The 27965-nt window shown below is 43.1% G+C and overlaps 1 protein-coding gene across 1 annotated transcript in view; it reads right to left on the bottom strand.

The window, feature by feature from the left end:
- Positions 1–5922: 5922 nt before the first annotated feature.
- Positions 5923–27965, bottom strand: part of T265_03803 (hypothetical protein) — a gene marked incomplete at both ends in the record, with an annotated part of 31836 nt that continues 9793 nt past the window's right edge. Inside the window, 4 exons of the mRNA XM_009168374.1 lie at positions 5923–6567; positions 23955–24092; positions 24715–24880; positions 25236–25568. Coding sequence (XP_009166638.1) covers positions 5923–6567; positions 23955–24092; positions 24715–24880; positions 25236–25568 — 1282 coding nt within the window. The remainder of the gene's footprint in view (positions 6568–23954; positions 24093–24714; positions 24881–25235; positions 25569–27965) is intronic.

The following is a 27965-nucleotide window of genomic DNA, read 5'->3' as shown; positions in this document are numbered from 1 at the left end:
AATTATAAACTACTTGTGACATTTCAGTAGCTGGACGGGTAGGTCAATTTCGGTAATCATCATCCAACCCCACAGAGATTATCCCCGATTCAATATTGAAGTTTTTCAGAGGGTCATATTGTGGTTTCAAAATACATGTGGTTTTTATTTGCTTTCGGAAGTTTCAAAAGTATACTGGCCAAAAATAAGGACTTCTGTCATCAGAAATTCAACTCCATCACTGGACGTCTGCATTTGAATTTGGTTTGTTCGTCTAATGCAATAGAATTAAAAGTGCTTCCTATGCCTAAGTGAGTACTGAAACAATAATGTGTGCACCACTTAGTTTGCGACGTTAAGGCTCATCGTGGTCATGACGCATTACCCCTTTTTGGCACATGGCAATGCTGAGTTTCAGTCGCACTATTGCCGTGAAATCATTTTGTTACATAATTCTGTTGATCGCCTTATCACCCAACGTTCATTCACGCAAGTCCACGTGGCTGTAAGGCAGTGAAGTAACAGTGCTGTCAATAATAATGATTTTGGCTTGGTTCAACGAAAAGCGAATGCCACCTTGTGGCTGTTTAGCAGAGCAAAACAACCAGCAGTTTTAACCCCACTACAGTGAAGTGAACGTACTTTTAAGATAAACATCGAACAAAAAGAGGGTTGGTGTGCATCACTGCCGTACTTCATGTCTGTGGTAAGCCAGTTCGATTTTGACAAAACCATCAAGGCTAGTGAACTATGTCCATTATGACCATAATATATTCGCGTCCTCTGCGTGAAATTGAGTGCCGAAGAATGTTCCAATAACAATGGAAAGTTCGAAGCACATAATTGATCGATCCCAAACCCGGCTATGAAATTTTTAAATACCATGGATAATAAAACGTTTTATAAGGTTATATTTGAATATAACAACTCATCGCCTAACATCCAGCTTGATCTGTGCTGAAGAAAAATGAAGTCAATAATCTGGAACGATTTTCGATTTGAAGGCTTTTGATTGCCATGAAAATTTACCCATTTAAGTAAACTTCTCTCAATTAGAAGACAGTTAAACATGCATTTAAAATAAACGTAACATGCATGAGCGTTTTGATGTGACAAAAACTATGCTTTTGCAGAAGGTAATGCCGACTTGCACCTACTGACTGCCCCCACTATAACCAGCATTTTATTATTATCTCGAAAACAGCGGTTTTCAAAATTTTTAATCTATCGGTCTGCGCAGATTTAATGAAAATTGGGAACGGACGTAATCTTCTTTTTATTCCGTATAACACTGTCGAAATTTGAAAAAAAAACAACGCACAACAGCTACGAACAAACGGGTTAATTTTCATACACTGGGGACCACTGCAAAATGGAGACGTCCACCTTTCAAACGCCAATATTACTTTACTACGGATTTGACGTCGTCACCAGTTGTCACATACTGTAAGCATTTCACAGTAGCCTGCTAAAACTGCCGATTCAACTGTTGTGATCCATCCGCTAAACGTCACATTCAAATTTGTGGTATTCCGTTGACATCCCGTCTTTCTTTTAAACCCACCTTCTGCATAAACCACAACTGGCCATAAAGTTAAAGACACTTACAAGACTAGTCGAAGCCATTGTACTGGTAACAATTCTCCGAAGCAGTTTCGCAACTCTGTTTCCCAGAACCAGGCGTCAACAATAACGTCATAGTGCACATAACGTCGTTGCACATAAATCTGGTAGTTCAGTGACAGCTTGAAACCGAAGTGAGCGACGAGATATAATTCGGAAGGGAGATATCCAGTGCAAGTGACGGTAGATAAAGATGGAGGAACCAATATCAATCATCGGCTGATGTCGCACAAAAACCAATCCAGAGATGGAATAACGCGAACATTTTGCTACTCGAAAAATAAGCTGATTGACAGTGACCCATGAGACACGTTCGGACAGCGAAGTAAGCCATTCGAATGTTTCCAATTCTTTCTCAGCCTAGTGGGTGAGTAAGCCTCACAAAGTCTGGCGAAATTTTTACCAAGTCCAGTAAGCTTCTGTTTGAGCCTATATATTTGTCCATTCCTTGTTGACAGCTACGTATACCGGCTTACCAGCGCAAATTGTTGAACACCGATCATATGGCGAGAGGAAATCAAGTTAGATACTTTATCCTCAGCTTAGGCCCAGATTGTTAAGAGTCTAGCATTTCTGAGTGCTCAACACATATGTTTGCAGACCCTATGCCGCTGACTCCGAAGTTGGTGGGTTGTCCGTGTGTTCAGTAAGCGAGATTTTTAATTCCACCTTGCTATATCTCGCCCAGCTAATGTGTCAACTACACTAGCCACTTCTGAATATGTCACCGTATTTGATAAATATGCGAAAACACTACTACAGCATACTAATTCATGAAAAACGATTTGAACATTTGACGATTTCTAAAATAGGGGTACAACTCAATTCGGCTTTATGGTATGACGTAGTCAGAAATTGCAGAACTGTTTCACAAAATCAACAACAGATTCACTTGAGTTTAACATCGTTTTGTTTGAGGTTACGCTACCAATTAACTTTAATCTAAATTCGTCAAATTAAGCAACTTTTCTGTGTAGCAATTTTGCATTCTCGTGGGGCAGTTTCAAATGTGAGCACTTGCCACTTCTTAAACCATCAATAACTACTGCATAGGTCAGTCTGCTAACGTTCTGCGTCTGAGGTTGCCACAAAAATCAGAACCGATGCTTACTGTAAAACTGAAAAAACCAGATCATTCAAATATTACAATGATTTTTGGTAACCGCTTGAAAACACCAATGCCAAGATTTTGTTCGAAAAATACTGACGCTAAAAGGCTTCAACCAAAATAGTCTTCTGAAGTTCCCCGCTCATTTCGGAGCCCCCTAGAAAACTGATAATATGCTATCTAATGGCGTACACGTTTTGCAGGATACTTCCAGCTGTATTGCAAACGGATAGTGAACTTGAGCGGGTCACAGCTCAGCCACATCAGATTTGCCTGTAAGTTGAATGTTTACGAATGCTGATCCCAGTGTATTTGATACAAACCACCTCAGGTGTTGCAAATATTTCGGGAAAAGCTGCTAAGCATGTTTCCACTTAGTCATGGAGAGTAAAAACTATCAAGTACCTCAACTTTATAAGCACTTGTTACTTTATGAACAGTCTTCCTAGAAATCCAGAGTCCCTCAATATTATCCTTTAAAATGGTGCTGGCAAAAGTTGAGTGAAGGGGCTAACAAAACTAACAATTTCAGTCAGCAGAAAGTTTGGAAACAACTTTGCGGCATGCTTTTAAGAGATCTTTGGTAGAGAATAGGCCCTACTGTCGTTTATCAAGTCCTCCAAAAGCTCGAAAGATTTTGCCACATTTTGGAGATTTTCCTGTACTTTTCTTGATGCGTTCGATGTGAGCTGATGATGTAGTGACAAGACGCTTGCCTTGTTTGACTGGAGACCAACAGTCATGACACGGCTTAGGATATCCACTGCTGATGAGTTCTTAAAAGCGCGAAACATGAGTCCAGTACTTTCCTTTTGTGTGGACTCACCAGAATTATTGCTCCAGGACAAGAAAACCACTGTTTAGACGAGAGTAAGATGATCAGCAAGTCTGAAAATCCCGCATCCATCATCATCACCATCATTGTCAGCTGTAATAACCGCGTACTCGTCCTACAGTGGTTGTAGCTGCCGCAGTTTCCTTCACCGATGATTTGGGCAGGGGACGTAGGTAACTCGCACTGCAGGCAGCAGATGGTAAATTGGTGCGCAAATCCAGCACTGTCAGTGGGCTGTCAAGCGGGCGGTTGGAAAAGGAGCTATACATTGAAGGCAATAGCTTGGATGCATGAGCGCCATTGAGGTCACGACTGGGCCATGTCTGACAGTGTCTCTAGCCATTGATGTTGTCCGTCTCGGGGTCCCTATCCAGGAAGACGGCAGTGAACAGCGCAGTTGAGTTTGCTGGTAATGACTTTCATACTTCGCTGCCAAATCATTGTTTTATCACCTCTGGCTCTCTTCCACCCTTCACGTGGTTGTACGAAAGCAGCCCTTCGAGGAAGTCGGTCGACTGGCATACGCAACACGTGGCCAAGCCAGCGCAACCTATGCAGTGTGATCAGTTCAGCTATCGAGGGCGGGTTATTTCTCCCGTATACCATTAGACGTACTTCAGAATTGCTGATCCGCTGTCCCCACCAGATTCGAGCAATGCTCCGAAGACGTTTATGGTCAAACACAGAAAGTCTTTTGACGTCCTCGGCGCACAGCGACCAGGTTTCTGATACATATAGTAATATGGAGCGCACCGCAGCATTATAAACTCGACCCTTGACAGAGAAGCTGATGTCTCGCCTACGCCACAGGTGACGTAGGTTCACAAAAGCCGCCTTGGCCTTCCCAATCCGGATGAAAATATCATCTTTCGCGAGACCACCGGGACTGATACAGCTGCCCAGGTAAACAAATCTGTCTACTACCTCAATCGGTTCATCCGCATCCACCTACAACTATTTTGTTTGAGATCACAAAACGGACATTAGTTACTCAGAGGACGATTTACATTACGCTTCAACTGAAAAATGAAACCGAAAATAAATCATACAGGTAACAGTACATGAGTAAGCAACAACATAAATAATGTTTTGCTTATTGTGCAAGCAGAACTTCGAGGATCAAGGTCGTTGATAAATTCCCTGAGCACAATGTGTTTTCATAACTTCAGCGACCATCATGATTTATCTGGTTTCAAATGAGCTCGCCTTATGAAGTACCATAATTATCGGTTTATTATTTCTAAACTCAATGGTATTTGTCTGGATGTGTTCTTTAAATGGAGGGTTCAGATACCCCCTCAAACCGACTAATAATACCACTTCATTTTGTCCTAGAGTGAAAATTGCGACGGGATAAATTAGCCTGAAACTTCTATTATGTGCACACAGCGCAGTGCCCATCTAATTTCGATAAAACGAGCAACTGAAGCAAAAGTGACTTGTCTTCAAATTTACTGTGCCAAGAACTGTCGATTGGCATTGATTAAAACAAGTCGTTTCTATTTGTGTTATAGTCATTAAGGAAGACTTTTAGGGTAAACTTTCTCCCTAACCAGTTGAAGCGGAACCCTAGCAACTCAGGTGAGATGGTGAAAAACGGACTGTGAGTTACATTTAAGCCGGCATTATTTTAGGGTAGAGGGATAGTTTGAGCATTGTTAGCTGTTGGTACGTGGTGACTCCTAAGCATTAGAAGTTGAGCAAATTTAAAATCTCGGGTTTTTTATTTCGAAAATTAATTAATGGGTAATCAGTCCCACTTTTCTAATTGGCGTTGCCATTCTGCCTCGCCTGATATTGAAGTTTTGATTCCAAAGGGGAACGACTTTTATACTACTATGGTGAAATCCACGAATAAGTGTTAGAAACTTTCACAAAGGAAACTACTCACAACTTCGCTGAAAACTCTGACTGCCCACGACTGGTTTTATCCTCCTTGGGGCTCATCAGGTTGGCGCGATCCCCGAGATTCCGTCAATCTTATGTTCTAATTTAATTGGACCAACATCAGCAAATACGTTCATTTGCACATAAATTTGGCTTTCACGAGAGAATCAACTGAACAGCTCGTTTACGATATCCTTCAGGTGAGTCTGGCGTGAAAGGCAAAATGGTACGCAAGTGAGTGTATTCGCCGAGTGTTGGAAATAGAAAAAAAGTTTGCTTCTCCAGTCTAATGCCATCACATGCACCCATCTACCCCGTGTTCTAATAGATTTTCAAACGTAAACTGGATTTTATTGCTGCGTTACTTGATTTTGTTGAAGGTGTTATCACAATAGACAAACGGTAAGGTATTGACTTTTTGCGATTGGAAACTTCGGATGAAGGAAGCACCAGAAGATCAATGACAAACTTGTTGCTAGCAACTGAAAAATCACAAACTTCGATACAGTAATTTTTTTGACAACCGTTCGGCTTTTTCCTTATCAAACAGCAATTCGACCATTTCAAGGGCAAATTGCATGGCGGAACCGGGCCCAGTACATGTGACCAACGTTTTATCAACCACAACGTCATCCGAAGCTATGAACCCATAAAAATCTGAAAGTTTGTTTTCCACACGCGGGTCTGCTGTCAAGAGAGCACCATAAGCAATCCGGTGCTGTTGAAGTGCAAGCGCTGACACACCCATTGCTCCGATATATTTGTTGTATTTTTCGTATTCAATGAGAAGTCTTCCCAGTTCTTCAGAGGCTGACATGAGCTCTACAGCTGCTTCACCACCAGGTAGTATGACTGCATCATAAGGGTCAGTGGGTCCTGTCAGGAGGTCCACATCTGGTTTCACCCGCAGCATATGTGCGCCACGAACCAGCAGTTTGCCTGGGCTCAAACTGGCCAAAGTCACGTGCGCTCCTGCAGCTCGAAGAACGTGCACAACCGTAACGGTTTCAATCTCATCAAAACCCGTTGCCAACACGACCAAGACCCGAACATAGGGATGAGCGTTTGTCAGAGTGAAGATAAGGGTGCAGAGTAGCATGTATCGTATCATGTCAGAACTGGTTTGTGATTCCGTCTGAAGAGAAGCACAGCTGAAATCCAAGCAAGAAGTAATCAGCGCAGCATTATATGACCATATTTTAGTGTCATGCATAGATATAATACTTGATCTATTTTTATTTTGACTATCTAACTTTTTAAAATAAAAAATGAGCAAATGACTGAGTGCGTCATCCGCATGTTACATCCAAAATCCTCAGTTTGTTTTCTAAAAATCCCTCTATAAATTGACAAACAACTCATTTACGATCGTGACGTGGTGGAACTACTGCTGTTGTTGCAGATCATGATAATGATGATCAATAATAATTAATAACACCAATTAATAATGATGCGTATGATAATGAGGGTGGAAAAACAAGGGATTGAACAGGAAGGAAAACATTTCATATCATCATCATAATCGTCAGATGTTGTGATAGATGATAGATCTTTTGAATTGGTCACCATCCGTGTGTGCACTTTAAAAATAACTGTATCATAAACTTTTGTCATCATGGAAGGTAGCACTTCAAGTTCCCTAAACATAAAGTCCAACACAATTTCCAACTAAAATCAAACACCAGACTTTCAATTTGATAAATATTTGGCTTCAAATCTAGTGGACCGACCTGCTTTCGACCGATCCCAGGTTGACCGTCATCATCATCATCATCGACAGCATGACATCAGTGTTCAACACCGATGCTTCACTGCCGTACAACCATGATTTATTTGAAAGCCTTATTGTAAAGAAAAGAGTAAAGATGGACGGGGAAGGGACTTAGTGCTAGCTTACCACAATCATTCCGAGGTACCTACACCTTCAGACATTCACTCAGGCAATTTGGACAGAAACTGACAACAAGAACGCCACTGACATCGGTTGGCAGCCATATCTTGTAGTGTGTCCAACCAGGCACATTGAGGAGCACGCGGTCTCCATCCTGGAAGGGGAGTAGCGCCGACAGCACTCAAGCGTTTCGTGATCTCCTTCATACTCCTCTGCCAAGCCAAGGGTTGATCACCTCTCTGTTCACGCCACTATGAATTGGGCATGGAAAACAGTACTCTCTTCGGCAAACGATGGTTCGACATACGTAACACATATCCCAACCAACGCAGCTTCTGGTGCTGGACACATTCTTCAATGGAAGTACCCGTTGTACAACCGTTCACAAACACAATGTCCACAATGGATCTATTGCCACAATTTTCCGTCTTTGGAATGAGTAGCTGAAAGCAATGTCTATACGATTTTTAGTACCCACCACAATTATAGCAAGCTTCATGGGAAGCTGTTTTAATTCAATCATTTCTCTACCGATAAGACTGTCTGCTAGATTGAGTGCATTATGAAGAACAATGAAGCATGCTGAATCGAAGTTGCGTTGTCGTCTTTAATTGGGCTTGCCTACATCGACGTGATGATAAAGGTTGTTCAATCGGATCAATGAAGCGCTTCCCTTTCTGTCGTTAGAGGAGCATAATCTCCTCGGTCTAGAACAATCCACAGATTACCAATAAGGGCATATAAGCCCATCGTACAACCGGCAGCTTGAGTGAGTCGGCGAACGTGTTTTCTCTATTGTCTGATTACATAATTTTCCTCCGGAAATTTTACATGTATCCCAAACACTGGATTCTCACGCCTCGGCTCAAAGCTGACTTTCGAATTTTTATTTCAGCGAAGAGTCTCATGAGCTCTAGCCGTGATATTTGAAAACATTATCCTGTTTGGTTTTTGCTTGTGTATAGCTCTGTTTTACTATGTCGTCGCTGACTGTGTAGATGAATGGGAAACCAAGATATTTTCATCGTTGATAGCCAGATCTCGTCATTTTGTCAAACTTCAGGGGCAACATTCGGGCATCCAGCCATTTACTCAGTAGGCACCTAGTGACCATCCCTTGTTATTGCTCGGCGTCCAGCCAATTTTGCAGTACCTATGAGGAATGTTTCCCTTTTTACTTGCACACAGTCTTTCGCCGTTCTATACACATCATTTCCACATCCTATGTAAGGACAAACCGGATGCATTAATTTAGCAAATTAATGCTCACCACGTAAGCCAATCGATGTTGAGCTCCTTGCGTAATTCGAATCAAGGGAACCCATTAAAACAATATCAGAATTGATAGGGGTCAATCTAGTCATAGTTTACGATCTGTGCGGTAACTCTAACGCGTTCATGGAGGTGGAGACGGGACTTTCTTCACTAGTGGATTACCGGTTTGGGAAGAGGCTACCCGAGGGACACTTCGTTTTACAAAGTTGGTGACACACCAAAGGTCGCCCTCTTGAAGCAGTATTCATGAACATTATGATGAAAGTCGATCGCGACAAATTGTTTCGAGGATGGCCTGCATACTATAGTTGACAAACATTTCAAGATTTGAAGATTTTTCTCTCTGAAAAAATCAGGTCCGGAGTTCGTAGAAGAATGGTGGTCGGACAAGAAGCAGCTTGACAGACGTGCACTGTGTTTCGTACACATTCAGCTTCTACACCGTTAGGCCATCTTCATTTGAAGGACATTTCTTCTAATATTGTAGATAAGGCTTTTTATTTCATCACTCGAGCGGTGGTTGGGTAGAATAGGAGATTCGACGTTTCTGAAGTCTTACACCATTTGGTGAGGGTCACCCGGCTTCGGTTGTACGGGTTACATATGTCTTCGTTTTGACACAGGTAATCTCCAGATAGATAGTCACGGTACGATAAATGAGACGGTTTCGTATAGACCTGATATTGTCAGTGCTGTTACATAAAGGAACAATGTCTTCAGCAAAGACAAGATCAAGGAACAACAATTCATTCACTCTTTTCACTTTGTGATGGAGGTCACAAAAGATGTCGCATGATGTTCAGTCGCATAAAAAGCTATCTTCGTCAGCCCAATAATGAGGAAGCAAAATTAATCTCATTCAGACGTTCAGTTTAGTCAAGATGACTCAAACTCAAATGCAACAGTGTTTCATTTCGTAGTACTGAGGATCCCATTTCGCTGATTCCGGTTGTGTGCAGCGTATCAATAGTAAGTAAAAGGGACCCCAAATGTTCATAGAATGTGGCCTACTGATGAATGCTATATGGTGAAGGTAACCTGAATGAATTACATCCAATCAACGAGTGATTGTACCACAAACGATAAGCTATTCGATAAAACAATAAAACCTGGGTAGCAGTAGCTTACCAATGAGCCGAGTCAACCGATCCCTAAAGTGGAGCTAGTCAAAGTTAGAAGCCAGGCTAAATAATTATTGAGTTATTGAGGTAGGTTATATATGATGGACATACGTTCGTTCAGCACATTGTATGCTCATTCTGGAAGAATTCGAATAGTAAATAAAAAGCCACGACGATTAGAGGTTTAGTTCCTTTCGCTTAGGTTAAACAGTAGTTCGCCCGTGGCAGCATTTTGATCCTAAGCTGTTGCTTCCGCTATGACGCTGTTTTTAAGGATATGAAAGGTTTCAAAGTTCGCTAGAATGCAGTGCGTCTATTTACCTCCCGAGCTTGATTTCAGCTGACACAAAACTGGTGACTGGTGCAGTGACAAGTGAATTGTGCTAGTCACAGACTCAATAATTTTGAGCCTTTCAGCTAATGTACAAAATATTAGTGCTCTGGACAATCGAAATCGCACGCGTGGTAGCATTGGAATGCATTCTACACAAGTCAATTTGGTATTTCGTACAAGTTCTCGACTAAATTTAGGGCGGTTAATCCAGCACAACATAGGAGTGGCCAGAGCTATAAATGACTTTTTCGCCAATTCATAGCCAGCTGGTAACAGGTCAGATGGATGTAAAATCTGTGCTAATTATTGGAAGCTATTTTGAAGTGCTTGTCCAAGGACACGTCTCGGGGACCTCTACTTCTACGACCAGAAATATCGGCGAAAAACTTTCTTTAACAAAGCGGGAATCCGAAAATCCCCAGTTACTGATGGAGTCAAGATCACTCGGTGGTTACGTCGCGAACTTTCTGATCGGGAGGCCTTTGGTTCGAACCCCATCTCTGCGTCTAAACTACCCCTATCCATGCTTGGAAAACCTGGCGATATCTCGGCTTTTGTGCAGCTAGGCACCAAAAAGGCGCAACAACTGAGCTTTTTTCCATGCCTGTTCTTAATAAATCAAACCATAGATGAAAATAATGAACTTGGATCATCAGCAGGACAATACTAACTAATACAAGTGGATGATACCGTGTTTCTGAAGTGGACATCAGGAAACACAATGACCACAAAAGGGATAGCGTGGCAAACAGTCATCAGAAAGGCTGACCTACCGAGGATGACGTGGGGATGTGGATTTAAATGAGCCATTGATTATTTCGGAACCTGACCTGAACATGTGACTGTCAGGATTTAAAACAGAACCATGCTCAGTGGCAAAATTTTATTCTTTCGCTAACACATGTCAGCTGGAGAATCTTATGAAAATATTTTTCGTAGATTGGCATAATTTGCATTCACACCACAGTTGTCTGTAAAGTCCTTCTCCTACCCTGGTGCGATTATTCTTGTGAGTCCATATCAGAGAAGAATAATTTGAGCGCAGTTTCGGTCAGTTTAAGGCCACTCAGCGAGTCAGGGGTTTGAATCTCAGATGTCTGACACGGAAAGTGGACCTATTTACGGATCAAAACTGTCCAAGAGGCATCCATGGTGCGACCTGGCTGAGAAGTCCTAGTGGGTGGGTCAATCGACTGATAAAACTGAGAGAGCTATTGAGTCGTCATCCGAGGCACTGGAAAATCTGTCGTGTCGCCAAAGTGTTAACAAGTGCGGTTATTCGAAATAGATAAGTCGGGTGAACAGTGGTAACATGCCCATCGCTGCATGTGGGAGGTCTTCGGAGACTATGTTTGGCCATTAGTACATTGCACAGGTCTGTTGAGAATATCAAATTAGTAATTCTGAAGTACACCAGATGGTTTTTGGGGAAGTTCATTCGCCCTCGACAGACCAGTTGGTCACATTACGAAGGCTATAGGGGATGGGTACGTACTTCGTATGTCAGGCGACCGTCTGCCTAGTATACCCCACCTCATCCAATCTTGTATCGAATGGAGGTGATCCAGTTGTGTTCAGTCCATGAATTGGTGACGAAGCCCTTACCAGTCAGCACAGTCGTCTATCGGATGGGAACCGCGGGACGAGAGGAACCAACAGTTAGTGATCCTGACAGGTGTGTTCGCATAGCGCAGTCAATGACGGTCTTGCATTTAAAACGGTCACATTTACTGCATTGCTCTCATTCCTTTCCATACAGGACAACCAGAACCACTCGATATTAATGAATTGAATGGACCATCATCTCCAACGCGTGACTTTCACTTTGCTAGTCTCCTTATAGTCAGTCAACGAAGCTGAAGCAGGTGAAAGAACTGCTGTTCGCTGCACGGGTTGTGAGCTGCAAAGGGGAACTGAACTGAATTCAATCTTTTTAATTCAAGGTTAATTCAAGGTTTAATGGTCTAAAAAGCGATTAACTTTACAAGGACCATAGGGTGAACGTATATACACAAAGGGACGCAAAAATATGCGTAATGTTTACTGAGTATCACATGGAGTTAAATAGTTCCAGATTCGGCTTGGACATAAGATGTGCATCTAAATTGTTCTTGAAAATGGTTAAACTCGGCGAATGTACAACATTGGGAGGTAGGGAGTTCCAAATGAAACATACGCGGACCGCAAAAAAGTTCCGTCGACAGTTCACTCTCGAGTGAGTTACCGCGAGCGAAAAGTTATGCCTCCTGCCCGTTCGTGTTCGACGTCGGACAAAAAGGTCTTCCAGCGGATGATTAGGTGTCTTCAGTATATTATATGTTAGAATTAGGTCTCCCCTGATGCGCGGATAGTAGAAGTCAAATAGGTTGAGACTGGCAATCCTGTCTTCGTATGGTTTATTTTGCAATCCAATTACCAGCTTCGTGGCTCGATGATATATTCGCTGTAGAAGAATTATGTCTTTTTGAAGCCATGGTGACCAAGCTTGTATAGCGTATTCCATGGTTGGTCGGATGTAGGTATTGATTACTCGGGGCAGTGCCAGTCGAGTGAAACGACCAAAAATCCGTTTTAGGAGCGACAGGACTTGTGAGGTCCTCTTGTAGACGGCTGTGCATTGCAAGGAGTTTTTTAAACAGCTGCTGACCCACACGCCAAGATCTTTTTCTTCACTAGTCCAAGAAAGTGGTTGTGGACCCAACGTATAGTTATATGCAAAGGGCTTCCCTACACGGAGCATTTTACATTTTTGGAGGTTAAACGGTAGTCTGTTTTTCAGTGACCAATCATAAAGTGTATCGAGATCTTTTTGTAATCGGTGACTGTCTTCAATGGTGCGTATGCTTGACCATATCTTGATATCGTCTGCGAATAAAGTGATTTTACTGCTCACGAGCTCAGGTATATCGTTTACGTATAATAAAAATAAAGTAGGCCCAAGAACAGAGCCTTGGGGTACTCCACTTGTAGCTGCAATTGGCTTGGACAGAGCGCCGTCAACACATACACGCGCGTCTCGGTCAGCCAAATAGATTTCAAGCCAAGCCAGCAGCTTTCCCGTAATACCATAATGCTCGAGTTTTTGCAACAATATGTTATGGTTCACGCGATCAAATGCCTTGGAGATGTCTAGATAGCATGCGTGAACGGGATTTCCATTGTCCACAGCTTGCGTCCAGTCGTCTAAGGTAATGAGGAGATTGGACAGACAGGATCTGTTTTTTCTGAAACCATGCTGGGCAGCCGAAAGCAATCCGTCTTCCTCTAAGTGTTTAATGATTTTGTTTGCCACCAGTCACTCAAGTACTTTGGAGATCACCGGCAACAGAGTCACCGGCCGGTAATTTGACACGACCGAACGATTACCTCCTTTATATATGGGAGTGATAACGCCCCTCTTCCAGTCGGTGGGAACCACACCGTTATTTAGGGACAAATTAAATAACTCAGCGAGAGGTGTGCATAGGGAATGAGCACACTGCTTGAGGATAAATGGTGTTATCTGATCGGCACCGGGAGATTTTCTGTGATTTAGTTCAAGTAACGTTCGGAGTACACACTCTGGAGTCACAATTACTTCATGTAGGGAGGTGGGCGGTGAGGGAGACATAAACGACATTCGGCTTATATATTCCTTCTGACAGTAAACAGTGGAATAGAACTCCGCCAGTTCTTCAGCTGCAGCTGACGCAGTGGCCGTCAGTCCATTAGGGGTATGCAGAGGTGAAATACCCGGTTTCACAGACGCCTTATTATTATGAAGGAGAGGTAGTCGGGGTTCAACTCTAGGTACTGTCAAGACCCTGGAGACGAGGTCAAAAAAGCAAATTCCAAACCAAATGCTACTCCCCAGAACAATTGCGCCGGGAAGGAAAAAGGCTGTTCAAATGGGTCCGATGGAAGTACAAAAGAATTGTTTTCTTTCCTACTAGGAGCGAAATCACTGCTGGTTTCACTTTGGTTTATAGGAGTCACACGGTATGATGGAAATAAACTTCCCATAAGTATATCGTCATGCATAAGCACGAGTTCACATGCTTGTAGCCTCTTCTGAAACTGCTGAAATTCGAAAAAAATGATGATGGTGCTTATGTTTGGTACATCCTTATTACGAAGAAAATTACTGTCGAATGGACTCAGAAGTACTATTTGTTATCACAAAGGAAGCTACTCACAAGGTTGTTGAAAACTCTTCGACAGCCTACCACCGGTTTCGCCCTTTTTGGTACTCATCAGGTAGGCGCAATCCCTGAGATTCCGTCAACCTTATGTTCTACTTGAACCCATATTTGTTGTGTTATTTTGATAAAATAACCGAGTGAAAATCGGGTACTTTTTATCAAGACGACTGAATCCGCATGCAGAATGTTTGCAAACCAGGATGAAACAAAAAATTACCATAGTTTGTTATTAAGAAAAGCAACCAGTTGTAGAGTGTGAACTTCTTGGCATGAACCCCATTGGAGAAATGGTGTTTATTTTGCATTATAATGCGTATATAACACACTCACTCGGCTCAGAAAAACAACTTGCGAACGCAACGTTGTTTACTGAAAATCTGTTGGGGATATCAATATCCCCCATAAAACGCTGTATTTTTATGTGTGCTAGCGAACTTCCGGCATCTTCAAGGTCAAACTATGAATAAATCAATGGCCTATTGATATTCCAAGAAATTTAAATCCGACCACTTACACGATACCATCTTTTTACTGACCTGGGTTCGGAAGCTCCAGGCATCGCCTGTTGATCACGTGTTTTTGGATCATTAAAGTTTGTGTCCGAGGTTTTCGTCCTCTTACTATCCGCCATGCTAGGAGTCTGGATCAAGCAACATAGCTGGGGATACAGTATTGCCACAATCCGCATATCACATTGTTTGCTCGCTGCGTGACCGAACCGTAACAAAATCCATTTATATGCACTGTGTTTTGACTACACTAAGCGGCTGAACAGAAGAGGACGACCAAAACAAGGCTTGCAATGCACTTGTGGAGACCTGTGAAAAATACTAAACAAGCGCAAAACAGTTGAGATCAAGTTCAAAACTGATAACAGCCCATCGTAATAAACAAGTAAAGGGTAACTTCTCTATCTGCTACTGAGAAGGAGGACAACTGATACAAACGAATAGCAGATTCCTCAACTGAAGTCTAAGACGGGGAAATACAAACAGACAATGGAGGCTTTCTTCGGTTCACTTTTGGCTCTTCGATAAAAGTTAACAGCAGGAAGCTAGAATCTCTAAAACGGTATTTCGAAAACGGAAACAAAAGTTCCTACAGTGATATTTATGTCCTCGAAGAGAGCGATGATATTAGAGATCATGAGATTGGTAGAATAAACGTGGATAAAAGGCTTCCTCGTGAATCGAACGATGCGAGTGAAAGTTGATATGCTCTCTGGCGTAGTCTCACGGAATATAGGCGTACCACCATATTCTATGTTGGTTTCAGCGCTGTGCTAGGTGTAGATTAAAACTTCTGCACACAATGTTGGAGTGTGTTGCTTTATGTGGGTAGATTATCTCAAGCTTGGGTTTCATAGACTTTGAAGGTGATGTGAGCATTCTGCGGAATTCATCTAATGTGTTACATAGTTGAACTTATGAAGGGCGGTAATTATTGTGTTGCCAATTTGAATTCCAGACCCACAAGATGTGTACCTTGTTGGTGGTTTTACATTTCGATGGTCTGCTGTGGAACACAGTCCTATAGTACTGTTAACACCAGATCTGACGTCAGTTGCGGATGTCTAAAGAAAGACGCTTGCTGCCTCTGTTTCCACAGGTGGTTTGCAGATATTTGGATTAACCGGAAGTTTTTTCGGTCTCTTCTTTCCGCACATACGAAGTCTTGGAATGGGGACAATCGACTCGTCTGTTCACAACGCAAGAATGCAAGTGATTGGGACAGGTTGTTAAAATAGTATTCGATTGAATACACTGCCCCATGGAGAACTTCGGCATTTGGTGGGCTAATGACTGGTTGATCTATGAAATTGTCGTCAAGCTGTTTTCGTAAGCCGTGGGGATTCTTGTCAATTTCAAAGTCCCAGCTTTCGAAAAAAAGTATACTCTTCCCTCGAGGGTGGGATAAAACTGAATCACAAAAGCAGCGGAGACCGTAAGCGATCACCCTCTATCTCAATTATCCTACCTTTCGTAAGTTTGCAACTAGAATAACCCGGGGGTTAGTCCAATGGTCAAGCAACTCCATTCCGCTACAGTGAATACTTACGTGGTTCCAGGTATTTGATCTGGGAGCATTCGTTCGTTTTGTCTGTCCAGCTTAGCCTAGGTGTATTTTCTCACCAAGACTAGCCTGTATTCTGCCAATGGTAAAATCAACAGCATTCATTTGCCCGAATTTTCCATTTTTCAGCTAGGCACTGGTGGACCTTTATCTGCGAGACCCTGCAACTTCTGCCGACGTCCGGTTTTTCTACATTTACTCAAAGAATATACTTTTTAAATTTCGAAATTTTTAAGCACTGAGACTAGGTTGTCCAATTTTTCCATGATAAATTAGCATACCGCATTTGAAACTTGCAACATGTTGCAAAGCGCTAGCGACCAAGTGACTATCGGCCACCAGGGATCCATCACATTAATTTCTGAACTCTGATGGCTCAAATGCGGAATCACAATTTCATACGATAAAGTAACAGCATATATCTCGGACACTAGATATCAGTCACTGGTTTGGTGGAAAAATCGTAGAGATCTGACAGTTTCAAGTTGTACGAAGATGCCTAGGAAACCACTTGAAGCAATTTGATCATCCCAAGCTATTCAGTTTTTATTGGACTGGTCCGAACAAATCGCAACCACGTCGAGCACAGCGAACAAGAGAAGAAGAAAGAAATCCGATAAGTTCTCATGTCCCACTAGTGAGATGATTCCATATTTGGTGCAGACAATCACGTCGTGCTTGCAGAAAGCATGTACCTGCTGGCGGTTCTACCATGTAGTAGAACAGGTCAACTTGTAGACATATATAGATAGGCACGTTCTTGAGCCAACAGGACGCAAAAAGCGAATGCAGCCACTTAAACCAGCTCCAGCGCATGAAAAGGGAAAAACGAATTTACACCTGGGTATCCCTGATAGCCAGTTTGTCATGGTGTGGAACTATTACCTAACTGCAATACCGTCAATGACGTTTTCCATCCTCCTGTTACTGTCTCCATGCCTGCTGGGCATGTATGCTTTATTTCCGGTCTATTAGTTCATTTTTTGGGAACTTCACAAAACTCGTGATACCGGTCTTTCAAATCCTAGGATGATTATACCTTCATTCATTGGGCTACACAGAATTAATTCGTCCAGTCGTAAAACAACGTAATGTGAATCAATCGTTTCTGATTGGAACCATCGGTGACATTCTAGCTAATATTCTCCTGTATACCCTTTCGCATCTACCGCTCGGATTTACTTTTTTGCTTCAAAATGAAACCATAATGGGGGTACAGCTGAATGTTAAGAAACGATGAGCATAATTCCTCTAAATCTAACATGATTTGAAAACTGGATGAGTTAAGTGCTTTTTTTATCTGGCTGAGGTACGGGGGTAGTTTATCAATGTATATATGTTCATGATCCAACCATGCATAAAGTTGGTGAGAAATTGGACAGAAAAAATTCAGTTTCATATTTGGATTGGAGAATTCAACCTCGAAGGTATCATCAAGCTAAGCTCAGTATGTCTAAAAATCAAATGCGCTTCAAGGCATAAATGGCACGAAGGGAGCCATTGATAAGGGACTAAAAACCAGTCAGTTTAACATTGCGTTGAACATGTCCAGTGACAGAACGTTTACGAAAGCTTTGGGCATAGATCTACCCAGAGCTCCTATGCAGCGTTTCGCCGTACTGAAGGACTCCAAAACCCAAGCGAGCAGGTCTCTTCGTGTGAGAACCTTGCCAGATAGAGCAGGAGGCCCAACGGATACTGGAAAAGCTAACCAAGGTAATCCAGTCCCTCGACACATACCCACAAATTCATGGTTCGGGGCGTATTCTTTGAAAATAACACTAGGAAATGAGGGAGTGACCTTGGAGGTTGTGGAGCATCACACGTATCTCGGATATTGCATTACCTCTGACGTTAACGTGACACGGAGTCAACGTGCAAACTTCGAAGTCCGTGATTGCATGTGCCAAATCACCGCAGTCGTGACATCACTAGGTCTCAGGGAACTACACAGCTGGATGTATTGTTATACAGCTGCAAAACTTTGACAATACGGATGAAGGAGCTGGAACATATCCAGGTCTTTAACTACTGATATCTCAGAAGTATGGTCGGAATCGGCGGGTTTACAAAGAGATGAAACGAGTTTTCTTTTGGGAGGCAGCTGGTACTTCACTCAAGCAATGCGTTTAGGTCATGTGCTACGCATGCTGGAGGAACGTTACTTTCAGTGTCTGATCCGAAAAGGCGGAAACCCAGAAGTGGAAAGAATATGATACGGCAGAATAGAATGAAGGGTGCCCTCCGCACTCCAAAATGTAATCCACGTGACACTCACTGTGTTAACCGATATCAGTGGCCATGGTTTACGGATAGATTTGGGCTAAATACATTAAATCCCGCATACCATCCTTAGTTGAACAGTAGGACCTGATAATCGTAGGGCCAAGCCTAATGTTCTCTTACGAAAGTGTGGTGCTTGGAAGCCAAATAGTGTTTCTTATTGATGCCAACAATACCTGTAACAAGCGTGAGATAATATGTACGTTTTGTTCCCACAAGGTATTCGAAAACAGTGTACAATGGGGTTGACTGACTGAGAAAGCATCTCTGCGGAGACTATACAAAGAACGCTTGAAAGCGCACAGCACAAATTATTGGCAGTTGTTGGTCGTAAGCAGTCATGACACTCTTGAGTTGAAAAGCCGGATGAGTTCACTTAATCGATTTTTTTCGAGATCCGCAACTGCCGACACTGCGTCACCCAAGGTTTCCAAATGATCTGAAAAGGAAATGATCGAAATGAAATATGATCTCGGTTCCGAATCAAAATATAAACAGTCACGACTTACGGAATAAGTAGCCAAAATAAATTCACACAAGAGCTTGAAAACATGGCAGTGGAAGAAGTAGTAGCAACGAACTCCACAGCTTGCGACTGAGTCCCAAGCCCTTCAATCGAGGGCAACAATGAGATGTACAGATTTTTGTGGAAGAAATTTCCGAGAAACTTTATCCCGGTGCGGCCCAATACTGAAAGTACCGAGAACATAGTGAAAGTAGGACCAAAACACTCACTACGTCAATGTTAGAGACTCGCATACCACACTGAATCGAAATCCCCACGCCCACTTTGGTTTAACCTATAAAGACCCGATGTAAAGCTTTCACTTTCTTGGAGTGATTGGGCTTCGGTGCGGCAGTAATCCTGTGGACTACACTGGCTGGAACTGTTTCTAAGGGTCCAACCATACCAGGAAGGCCGCAAAGGTAATAGCCCGACGAAGAACTGCGAGGCGGACTGGAGGTAAATTGATACTGACCTCTACGAAGCACTTTCTTGGAGTGATTGGGCTTCGGTGCGGCAGTAATCCTGTGGACTACACTGGCTGGAACTGTTTCTAAGGGTCCAACCATACCAGGAAGGCCGCAAAGGTAATAGCCCGACGAAGAACTGCGAGGCGGACTGGAGGTAAATTCTGACCGACCTCTACGAAGGGAGTGTGAAGGTAGTAAGGCGTTTCCCCCAGGTGTCCATGTTCATGGAAGCAGCGATTCTGCTTCCTCAGAGCAAGAACAGGTTATAAAAGGTCGGCCCTAAAACTCGCACACTCCGATCACCCTAGGGTTGACAGTGACCGAAAGCGTACTGCCCAGTACGGTTGAGACATTTTTGAAAACAAAGAGTCCGGTGATGCTTAGAGGACACTTCCTGTAAGTAGATACAATAGATGTCAGACATTTCTAACTTACTCCCTGCATTCTCGAACCAGGTCGACTCCCTGCAGTCATGGGTTAGTAGTTCCGGGAAGTCCCCCAAGAAGCCCTAACAATCGCTGCCTCACGGTTCAGGCTTCTTCGACCCGGACAATGGGTGTGCTTANAAAGAGTGTGCTTTACTGGATTGGATTTCAGTAAACAGTCGTCTTTACGTTGAATCAAGGTCAATCCATCGCGAACATCTTTGTTGTATCAGCACATACTCCGACGGATGGCAGCTCTCAGGCTTAGATGCCTTCTATCGAGATTTGTTGCCGATGCTTCAGTCAGCGGGAAGTATGGATTTCCCGATTCTGGCAAGTGATATGAATAAAATAATATGAATACAATCGTTCAGCTGTAACACCCTTTCGGTGCTTAGCTACCATCCCACGCGGAGGCACGAGAGCGGGGATAGTGCAAGGTTGCCCAAGCCTAGACAGGGGCAGAGGTCGGGTTCGAACCACGGACCTTCCGCTCTAACGACTGTTATGAATACTCAGGTTGGCCGACTTAGTCGTGAGAAAGCCCATTTTGGCGCTTGAATTAGGGTTGGCTCACCACACGGACGAATAAAAGCGACTTTCTCAATTATCCGCCGAATATCATCTGGCCAGCACAAGCGTTTGCACCGGGTGACTTACAGGCCACCAACTACAAACCAGATGGATTCATCGACCATTCGACACAAGACTGTCGTTCATTTGGGAATACATCAACGGACTCCGATCACGGTATTGGGTGAACACGTGTGTATCTAGTTGCTGGCTGATACATAGCCACCCAATTCATCACCTGCAAAGCGTTTATGTAAAAAATGGTTCAATGGTAGCACGCTATCGGTGCCTAACTGCCATACCACCCGAAGGAAGCATGAGGGATGGCATACTACCAGGTTGAGAGGCAGAGGTCGGGTTCGAACCACGGACCTTCCGGCCAGTAAATTCGCGCTCTAACCATTTGAGCCATCTTGCGTCTCTTTAGTTCAACAATAACGGGTCAAGTTGGCTGAGGAATTTCCAGAACTCAACGGACACAGCGGTAGTAGTGGTAATTCGATGACGATTGGAACAAGGTCAAAGAAGCCATTCTCACAGCCCTTGAAACCGTCTGCAAGAGGTCGCACTCACACTCCAGTGAAAATTGGACCTTGTCAAGATCAGCAATTCCGAGTGAAACCAGACAAACTATACCATCCACAAGCGATTGAGGTAGAAATCCTTCAAACACCAAGTAATGGAGGACCTACAATTTAATAGAGAGCGCTGGCGAGTCGCAAAAGCCCGAGAAACGGAGAACACTTTTGTAGCGGGGAACAATCACTCTATGTTCCAGATAATCTGATCAACTGGTCCGAGTGAAAAGATCTCCGGAAGAGATGAGACCTCGATTAGTTCACAGATGGTTCGCATCCTGTGCTCTCCTAAAATGGCTAGTCTGTCGTGGTTAACATGACGACTTCACTTCAAACTATCCGGAATAAGGAAAGAAAACCAACAGAATGGAGCACCTCGATGGTAATTTCTACATGTGAAAAAGGCGACACAACATCGCACGAAAAAATTGGAGAGTCTGTCTAGTGACCATAGCTCGCAAGGTGTTTTCTGGTACTATCCTACACAGACTAATATATCCCCGGGAGTCAGAACTTAAAGAATCAAGCGGTGTTCCGCTTCACTATACGACCAGTGTTGAGACTCCGGCACTTCTGATCACCAACGATGACAGTTTTCCTCCATGTTACACCTACTTTTGAATCAGTTGATTGTCGGAAACTGTTGGCGATGAAGTGTACCTTATAAACGGACAAAAGTATCTTCTGTCGACATTTCTCTTCAACTTTGTTATCGATGCGCTTATTTCGTTTTGTTTACCTGTCTCCAACACTCTAAAAATGCCATTTTTCTAACTAGAATAGTCCTGCTGGACAGTTCGGTATGAGCTCCGAACCCGTAACTCGTGAAGTGCCGCTGCAAGAAAGTGAGATCCAACCCAAACCTCATGCTCGCAGTAGGGCTGATCGATGTGGTTGATGAATACTTCTATTTGGGCAGCTGTATAAGTCCGGCAAACTGGTGACGATTAGAAAAGCGAGGACAATCTTCCACATTTGTGAAAACGAAATCAGCGGCCATTGTATGTTGCGAGCCTGAGATCTGCTGACGAAGGGTAAGTTCAGGGTTCCAGCAAAGCAGACTAAGTGGACCAGTAGGAAGGAGGGAAACACCTAGTTGTCAACAACCTTGATGGTTTTGCGCATATATCTGATAGAATTGAATTGCTTGTGAATAGTGCATGGACGAGGTTAGCATAGATGGTCCCGGTAAACAACTACAATATCATGTTAAGGGTTAAACAGCTATATTGGAAAATACCTGGGCATAAAGAGTGACGCAGCGTCATTCGTCGTATACTGAAGGACCTCCTAGAGGAAACTGTAAAGAAGTGTCTACTATCCATTATTTCGCTGTCATCTGCATTACTAGGATGGTAAAGTCTGATCTACCTGAAATTCCAGAAGTTCTTTTGGTTCCGGAAAAAGCTTGTTCCATTCCTATACGAAGTTTCTGTGAAAATATTGGTTATGATGCTCTTTTAGACAGAGGTTATGCACAGATGGTGGAAGCTCAAACTATCGTCCGGAAAGGTGTCACTGCGTAACGTAGAGTTCATCACTTCAAGACTTGAGATACCCGTTTGTCTTCAAGCAGCGGAAAAAATACGCTAAGTGCACGCCACCATTAAATGGTGGTGGTGGAAGTTTAATCTGTGAGCTGGTGAAACTGTAAGGGGAGGACCAAGCAGGGGCAAAGATGGACAGAACTTGGGACTGGTGGACGAAATTGGACGCGATTAACGATGATCAAGTCAGATACAGCAATTCCATTGCTTACGACAAAGCCGCCAGAAGAAGAACTTACTCTGCACTATCTGTAAGATTGCTCGTGGTGACACGGCACGCATTTTGAGTAGCTGAAGGACACGATCCATAATCTGAAGCACAAAATGCATAAAAGGCAAACTTATCCATAGTGGAAGTGATGTGTTTTTCAGGTTCAGCAGGTTAGGACCTACTGGAATGCTTAGAACTTTTCCAGCTTCAGGTTACCTACGCTTCCTACACAACACAGGTCAGGGTTTTTGTGTGCTCGAAGAAAAATGGGATGTGGCCGGGGATGTGAGGCATCGATTTTAAGGTGCACAGTACGCAATCATTAAATAGTGAATGCTTAGTCCTTTAGAAGTCTTGATCCGATTGAGCAGGCAACAGGAATGTTCAAACTATGGGTGGGCGATAGACATCGACTCGCAAATCAATCAAACACAACGGATTGCAATCTGTCCACGATTAGGATCATACGAAGCGGTATTGTCCCAAAAAAGGGATGGAGTCATCCGGAAAGTGCCCCGTGCACTAGGATATCAAACTTTCGACGAAGGGGGCAATAGTGCATGACCACACGCGCCTTCAACTACTGGCCTCGGTCTGCGACCAAATAAGTCCTTTTTAGTTACCAGGTAGAACTAAGTCGACTAAAATGGACGTTGCCGAAAGGCGTAAATTACGAGATGAGGGTGTAAAATGACAGGCAAAGCATTGAAAATAACGTAACGCAGGTTCTGACAGTAACAGACAACTAAACAAACCAATTCAGATGAGATGAAGATCAATGGATCCGTCTCAGAGACTGAGCGTGTTATTATGTATCTGTATTTATGATTAAACCCAAAACCGTAGGAACATCTGTCCAATATTTTATTCAGTAATCACCCCTCAGAGTTTAGGGTTGACAGTGAAGTTGTGCAGGCCGATAGAAAAAAAAACAGAATTAATATTGTGACCAAATATAATTGGGTGATAATGACCTGCGAAACCGGTTGTGTTTTTATCGAGATTTCAATCAGTCGTCCCACACCAGTTCCACGCCAAACTACCTATTAACTTACTGTAGGTGCTCCGTTCACACAGACTTCAAGGATGATTATATCCAAAATTTGCAAAGGAAGCAGACCACCACCGAGTCGCTCTAACATCAATTCATCTTCGATTTCTTCGGGAGTGTATCCGACCCAACGTGGCTGATCCTGTAAAAAACGGATACAGCAGAATCCCATATGAGAGAAGAACTCAACGTCGGTTACATAGAAAACTGGCGAAATGCACACAAGTTCATTGGACCACCGAGTTAAATTCATCGGGCCACAGACTAGATGGTTGGCCCTATACTAGAGAAGGTTCGAAAGACAGAATTCTAACCAACCAGCAATCCAATGAAGTTCACCAAACGCAACAGCTTTCACTGATGGTTGGTTTAAGGCAGATGAGCATGGAATACTGAATACTCTGGCGTCCAAGTGTCACCACATAACATCGCCAGCTCATAGGGAATCAGGCGATGATTCCAAGAAATCTCATGTAAACCAAGCAAGCATAACTAACACAAGTGAAAATATCTCACGCATACATCGTATTATTGTGCTTATTTGAATGAACCATAGACACTCAACCAAATGGCTTGGAGTGGTGAAACACGTAAAGCTTCTATGGGAGTAAACATGGTGACAGCCGGAAGGTTCGGACGCCTCCGGGTTCTGTCATGTTAATAAATAATAGTTATTAATAATAGTAACAAATAAGTTAGTAAATAGTATTTAACACGTTCGCATCTGAGAATACGAGTATCGGAATAGCTATCACCATTCTTACTTCTTTCATTGCCCTTATGCGACTGTCAGTTGCCTTCACACGATCGAAGTACTGGAGATGAAGTTCAATCAGCCGATCGACTTTCTCGTGATCGCTCTCGACAAACTTAGCCAGTACGCGGTTTTTTTGAACCGACGGACAGTGTCGAAGCAGAGCACCGATGATACTGCAAAGCATGGATTAAAGATATGTGTGACGCAAAGCATGGATTAAAGATTATGTGACTCACATGTATCTCAGAAATGAGAAAAGAAAACATTGGGTAAACTAAGGAACAATTTCCCACGTATACAGGTCATGTACGTATCGCACGCAGAGGTCTGATAGCATAAACCTTTAAGCCATGTGGAACGTTATGGCCTTTCTAATATCACAAGTGGTCGGTCTGAATATTGTGACTGACGTTATTCTGTGCAGCTTGACAGTGATTGGGCAAGGAAATACCCGATGGAAATCCTATGCAAGAAGTCCCGCCACTGTTTAAGGATTCGAAAATGCAGAAATCAGTCCTCTGAACTTACTTAATCACATGCTCTTCCATCTCAGCTGCTGTCGGACCACCAAGAGACTTCGGCTTTTCCCGCACCTTCGTGGGTACCTTTGACTTGGCAACGCGTTCGCGGGGACTATGCATGAAGAGAGGGAAAATGGTTCGCAGACCGAGGACATCAACGAATTTAGAACAGTTGGCTATCACAACTGCTAGTGGGTCTGAACTTGTTGAGCCAGGTTTCTGTGGTCCCTCTGGGTCTTGTGTATCGGGTTGCGGCTGAGGAGCTGCATTGGCTGAGTTCACAACACACAAAGCATAGTCCAAAACACGCAGGGCACTGTCTCTTGACATATGCTTTTCACTGGATGGAGTGGTTCAATACAAAAGGGAAACTTTGAATGATAACGGTTCAAGGATACAGAGAAGCAGAAAAGAGACTATGAACTCAACAACTGCAATTTTCCCTGAAAAACACACACAGGACCTGGGATTTTCTCCTGACAACATTTACTAGAAAGCACAAACAGGCCGTAGCAGCACTGTTCGAATAGAGACGAGGTTGTTCGTTAAACGCTAGGGGGACGATGAGAGAAACGAAACGATGAACGTTGAGCTTGGAAATTTGGTTGTGAAAGCTTTATAGTGTATTTCCAGGCACACTGGTTATGTCAAGTTGAGGGATAATGAAACGTCTGCCAGAATAGTGCCAAGCTCGGCGAAAAATTCAGTCAGGAACAATACAATATATATTCCATTCTGTGCGACAAAATTTGATTATTATTCACGTAGAGCTAACTTTCAGGTAAGATGGCCAGCAGTTGAAAAAAGGTGAGATGAGGGACTTATTCAAATACCAAACGACACTACACGTTCAAAGGAACGGTAAAAACTAGCGTAAATAAGCCAAACACTAGACATCCGACACATTCATCTTAATTCGTCGGTCTACTACAGCCAGAGTTTTGCCTGAACTCCACATAGAAAGCTGCCAGTACTGATGGGATCGAGATTTATTATCCACAGTTATCAGTAATAAGAATAATAAAGCAAAATGATGTGATGACAAATGAACAAATTGAACAACAACGTCAAAGTCGGATTACTGTATACGCAACGATGGAGCAAACGGTATTTGCAGTGCACACCGATGCGGATATTTAAGTTTGATAGGATACAAAATTGATACTTAAAGTGTTACACCATTGCTTGCAGATGGTATTGTGGGGTACAGTGACTCGCAAATGATATCATAACTTATCCATTCAAAAGCAGAGCGGGAAAGGTAAACCAAACAGTTATCCCTGTGATTAAATGATGAATCGCAGAGTTACTTCACGACAAACGGGTTATGCAATAAACTGATCGATCAGTACCCAAGAGCTTCTGGGTTGTGGTGAACATCAAGTCTTGTGGTAGTTTTTGGTTTAGAAATATGGGGCGTTTCATCAGGACGTGCCGATTTGCATGGCAATACAACAGAAGGCAAACTGGAAAGCCACTAAGATAAGATTTTCACATCACTCGGGAAGTCATAAAGATCTTTTAATATAAAACGTAGAGAGAACGATGGTTATTCTGAAGGAAATTTTCAATGCGTACAGAGGTGAGTTACTAGGTAACGCGATGCCCACTGTTTCCAGTACAAGGTGTGTGTGAGGGATAACAGGAGAAAATATCACCTGGCTCTATAATGTCAGGTACCCCTGAAAGTAAAGGCGGCTGACAAGCAAAGTGTATTCAGGAAAAGTTCAAGAAGGCTGATACGGATGGTGTTAGCCGTAATAAATCATTCGTTCAACAATGAATCCTCAGCTTTGTAAGTCGAGTTGACACAGCAGATGACGCGCTCGTCTGTCACCTGCGGGGTCCGAGTTTAAACCCCGGGGGACCTGCTTTACGCTCGAGATGGCTCAGTGGCCAAGGGAAAATTTACTAACGGGAAATTTTCGTCTGCTCCTGTCTAGGCAGTATCTCAACTCTTATGCTTCCTTCAGGGAGCACGGCAGCTAGGCGCCGGGTGTACCGGTTGAACGACCTTTTTATTTGCATAACCTCGTATGGCTCGAAATGCAGCAAGAAACTACGATTGTCATCTGTCACTTAGCTAGTGTGTTATTAATGGTCTGTAAACCGTTATCGTAGCATATTGACGTCGAATATTACCTTCCAATCCAGAACTATCTTCGCATGGTTTATTTCATTCACGTACTTGGTTCTGCTTTCGCCAGACGTAATCGGGAAATCACAAGGAGTTGAAGTAGACCATTACGACAAGGCGAGGAAAGACGAAGTACAGGAGTAATCTGAATGAGCAGTTGAAGACGCATAAGAACCGAAGAAGAATGTCCATCTTGAAACAGAGGCGTAAGCACATAGAGCATATACCAAGAAAACATGATTAACGTGCATTGCCACCCATGTTGTGTACTTGGACTTCTCAAAGTTTGCTTTATTGCGAAAGTCACAAACAGCGCCAATGTATGTTGGCTGTTAACCATCAGGCAGAGGTGCGGTGAATCATTGTGATGTTCAGGTTCGTAATTGTGATAGAGAGCAATCGTATTTTTGCCCATACAGTAAGCAGGAAGAAGTTTGGTGGTTGCCACCTCGCCCTGAGCATGCGTTTCGCTCACGTCCTCTCAATACAAGGAAATGTGACTATTCAGATAACAACTAGAAAGGGAATCGGAGTCTTAAAACGGAGAATTACATACGTTTCACACGACACTACCTCCCCGAACGTGAGCTGATTGATCCA

The sequence above is a fragment of the Opisthorchis viverrini genome, assembly GCF_000715545.1.
Source record: "Opisthorchis viverrini unplaced genomic scaffold opera_v5_56, whole genome shotgun sequence".
In the NCBI taxonomy this organism is placed as follows: domain Eukaryota; kingdom Metazoa; phylum Platyhelminthes; class Trematoda; order Opisthorchiida; family Opisthorchiidae; genus Opisthorchis; species Opisthorchis viverrini.
This window is presented reverse-complemented; position numbering and strand designations above follow the sequence as displayed.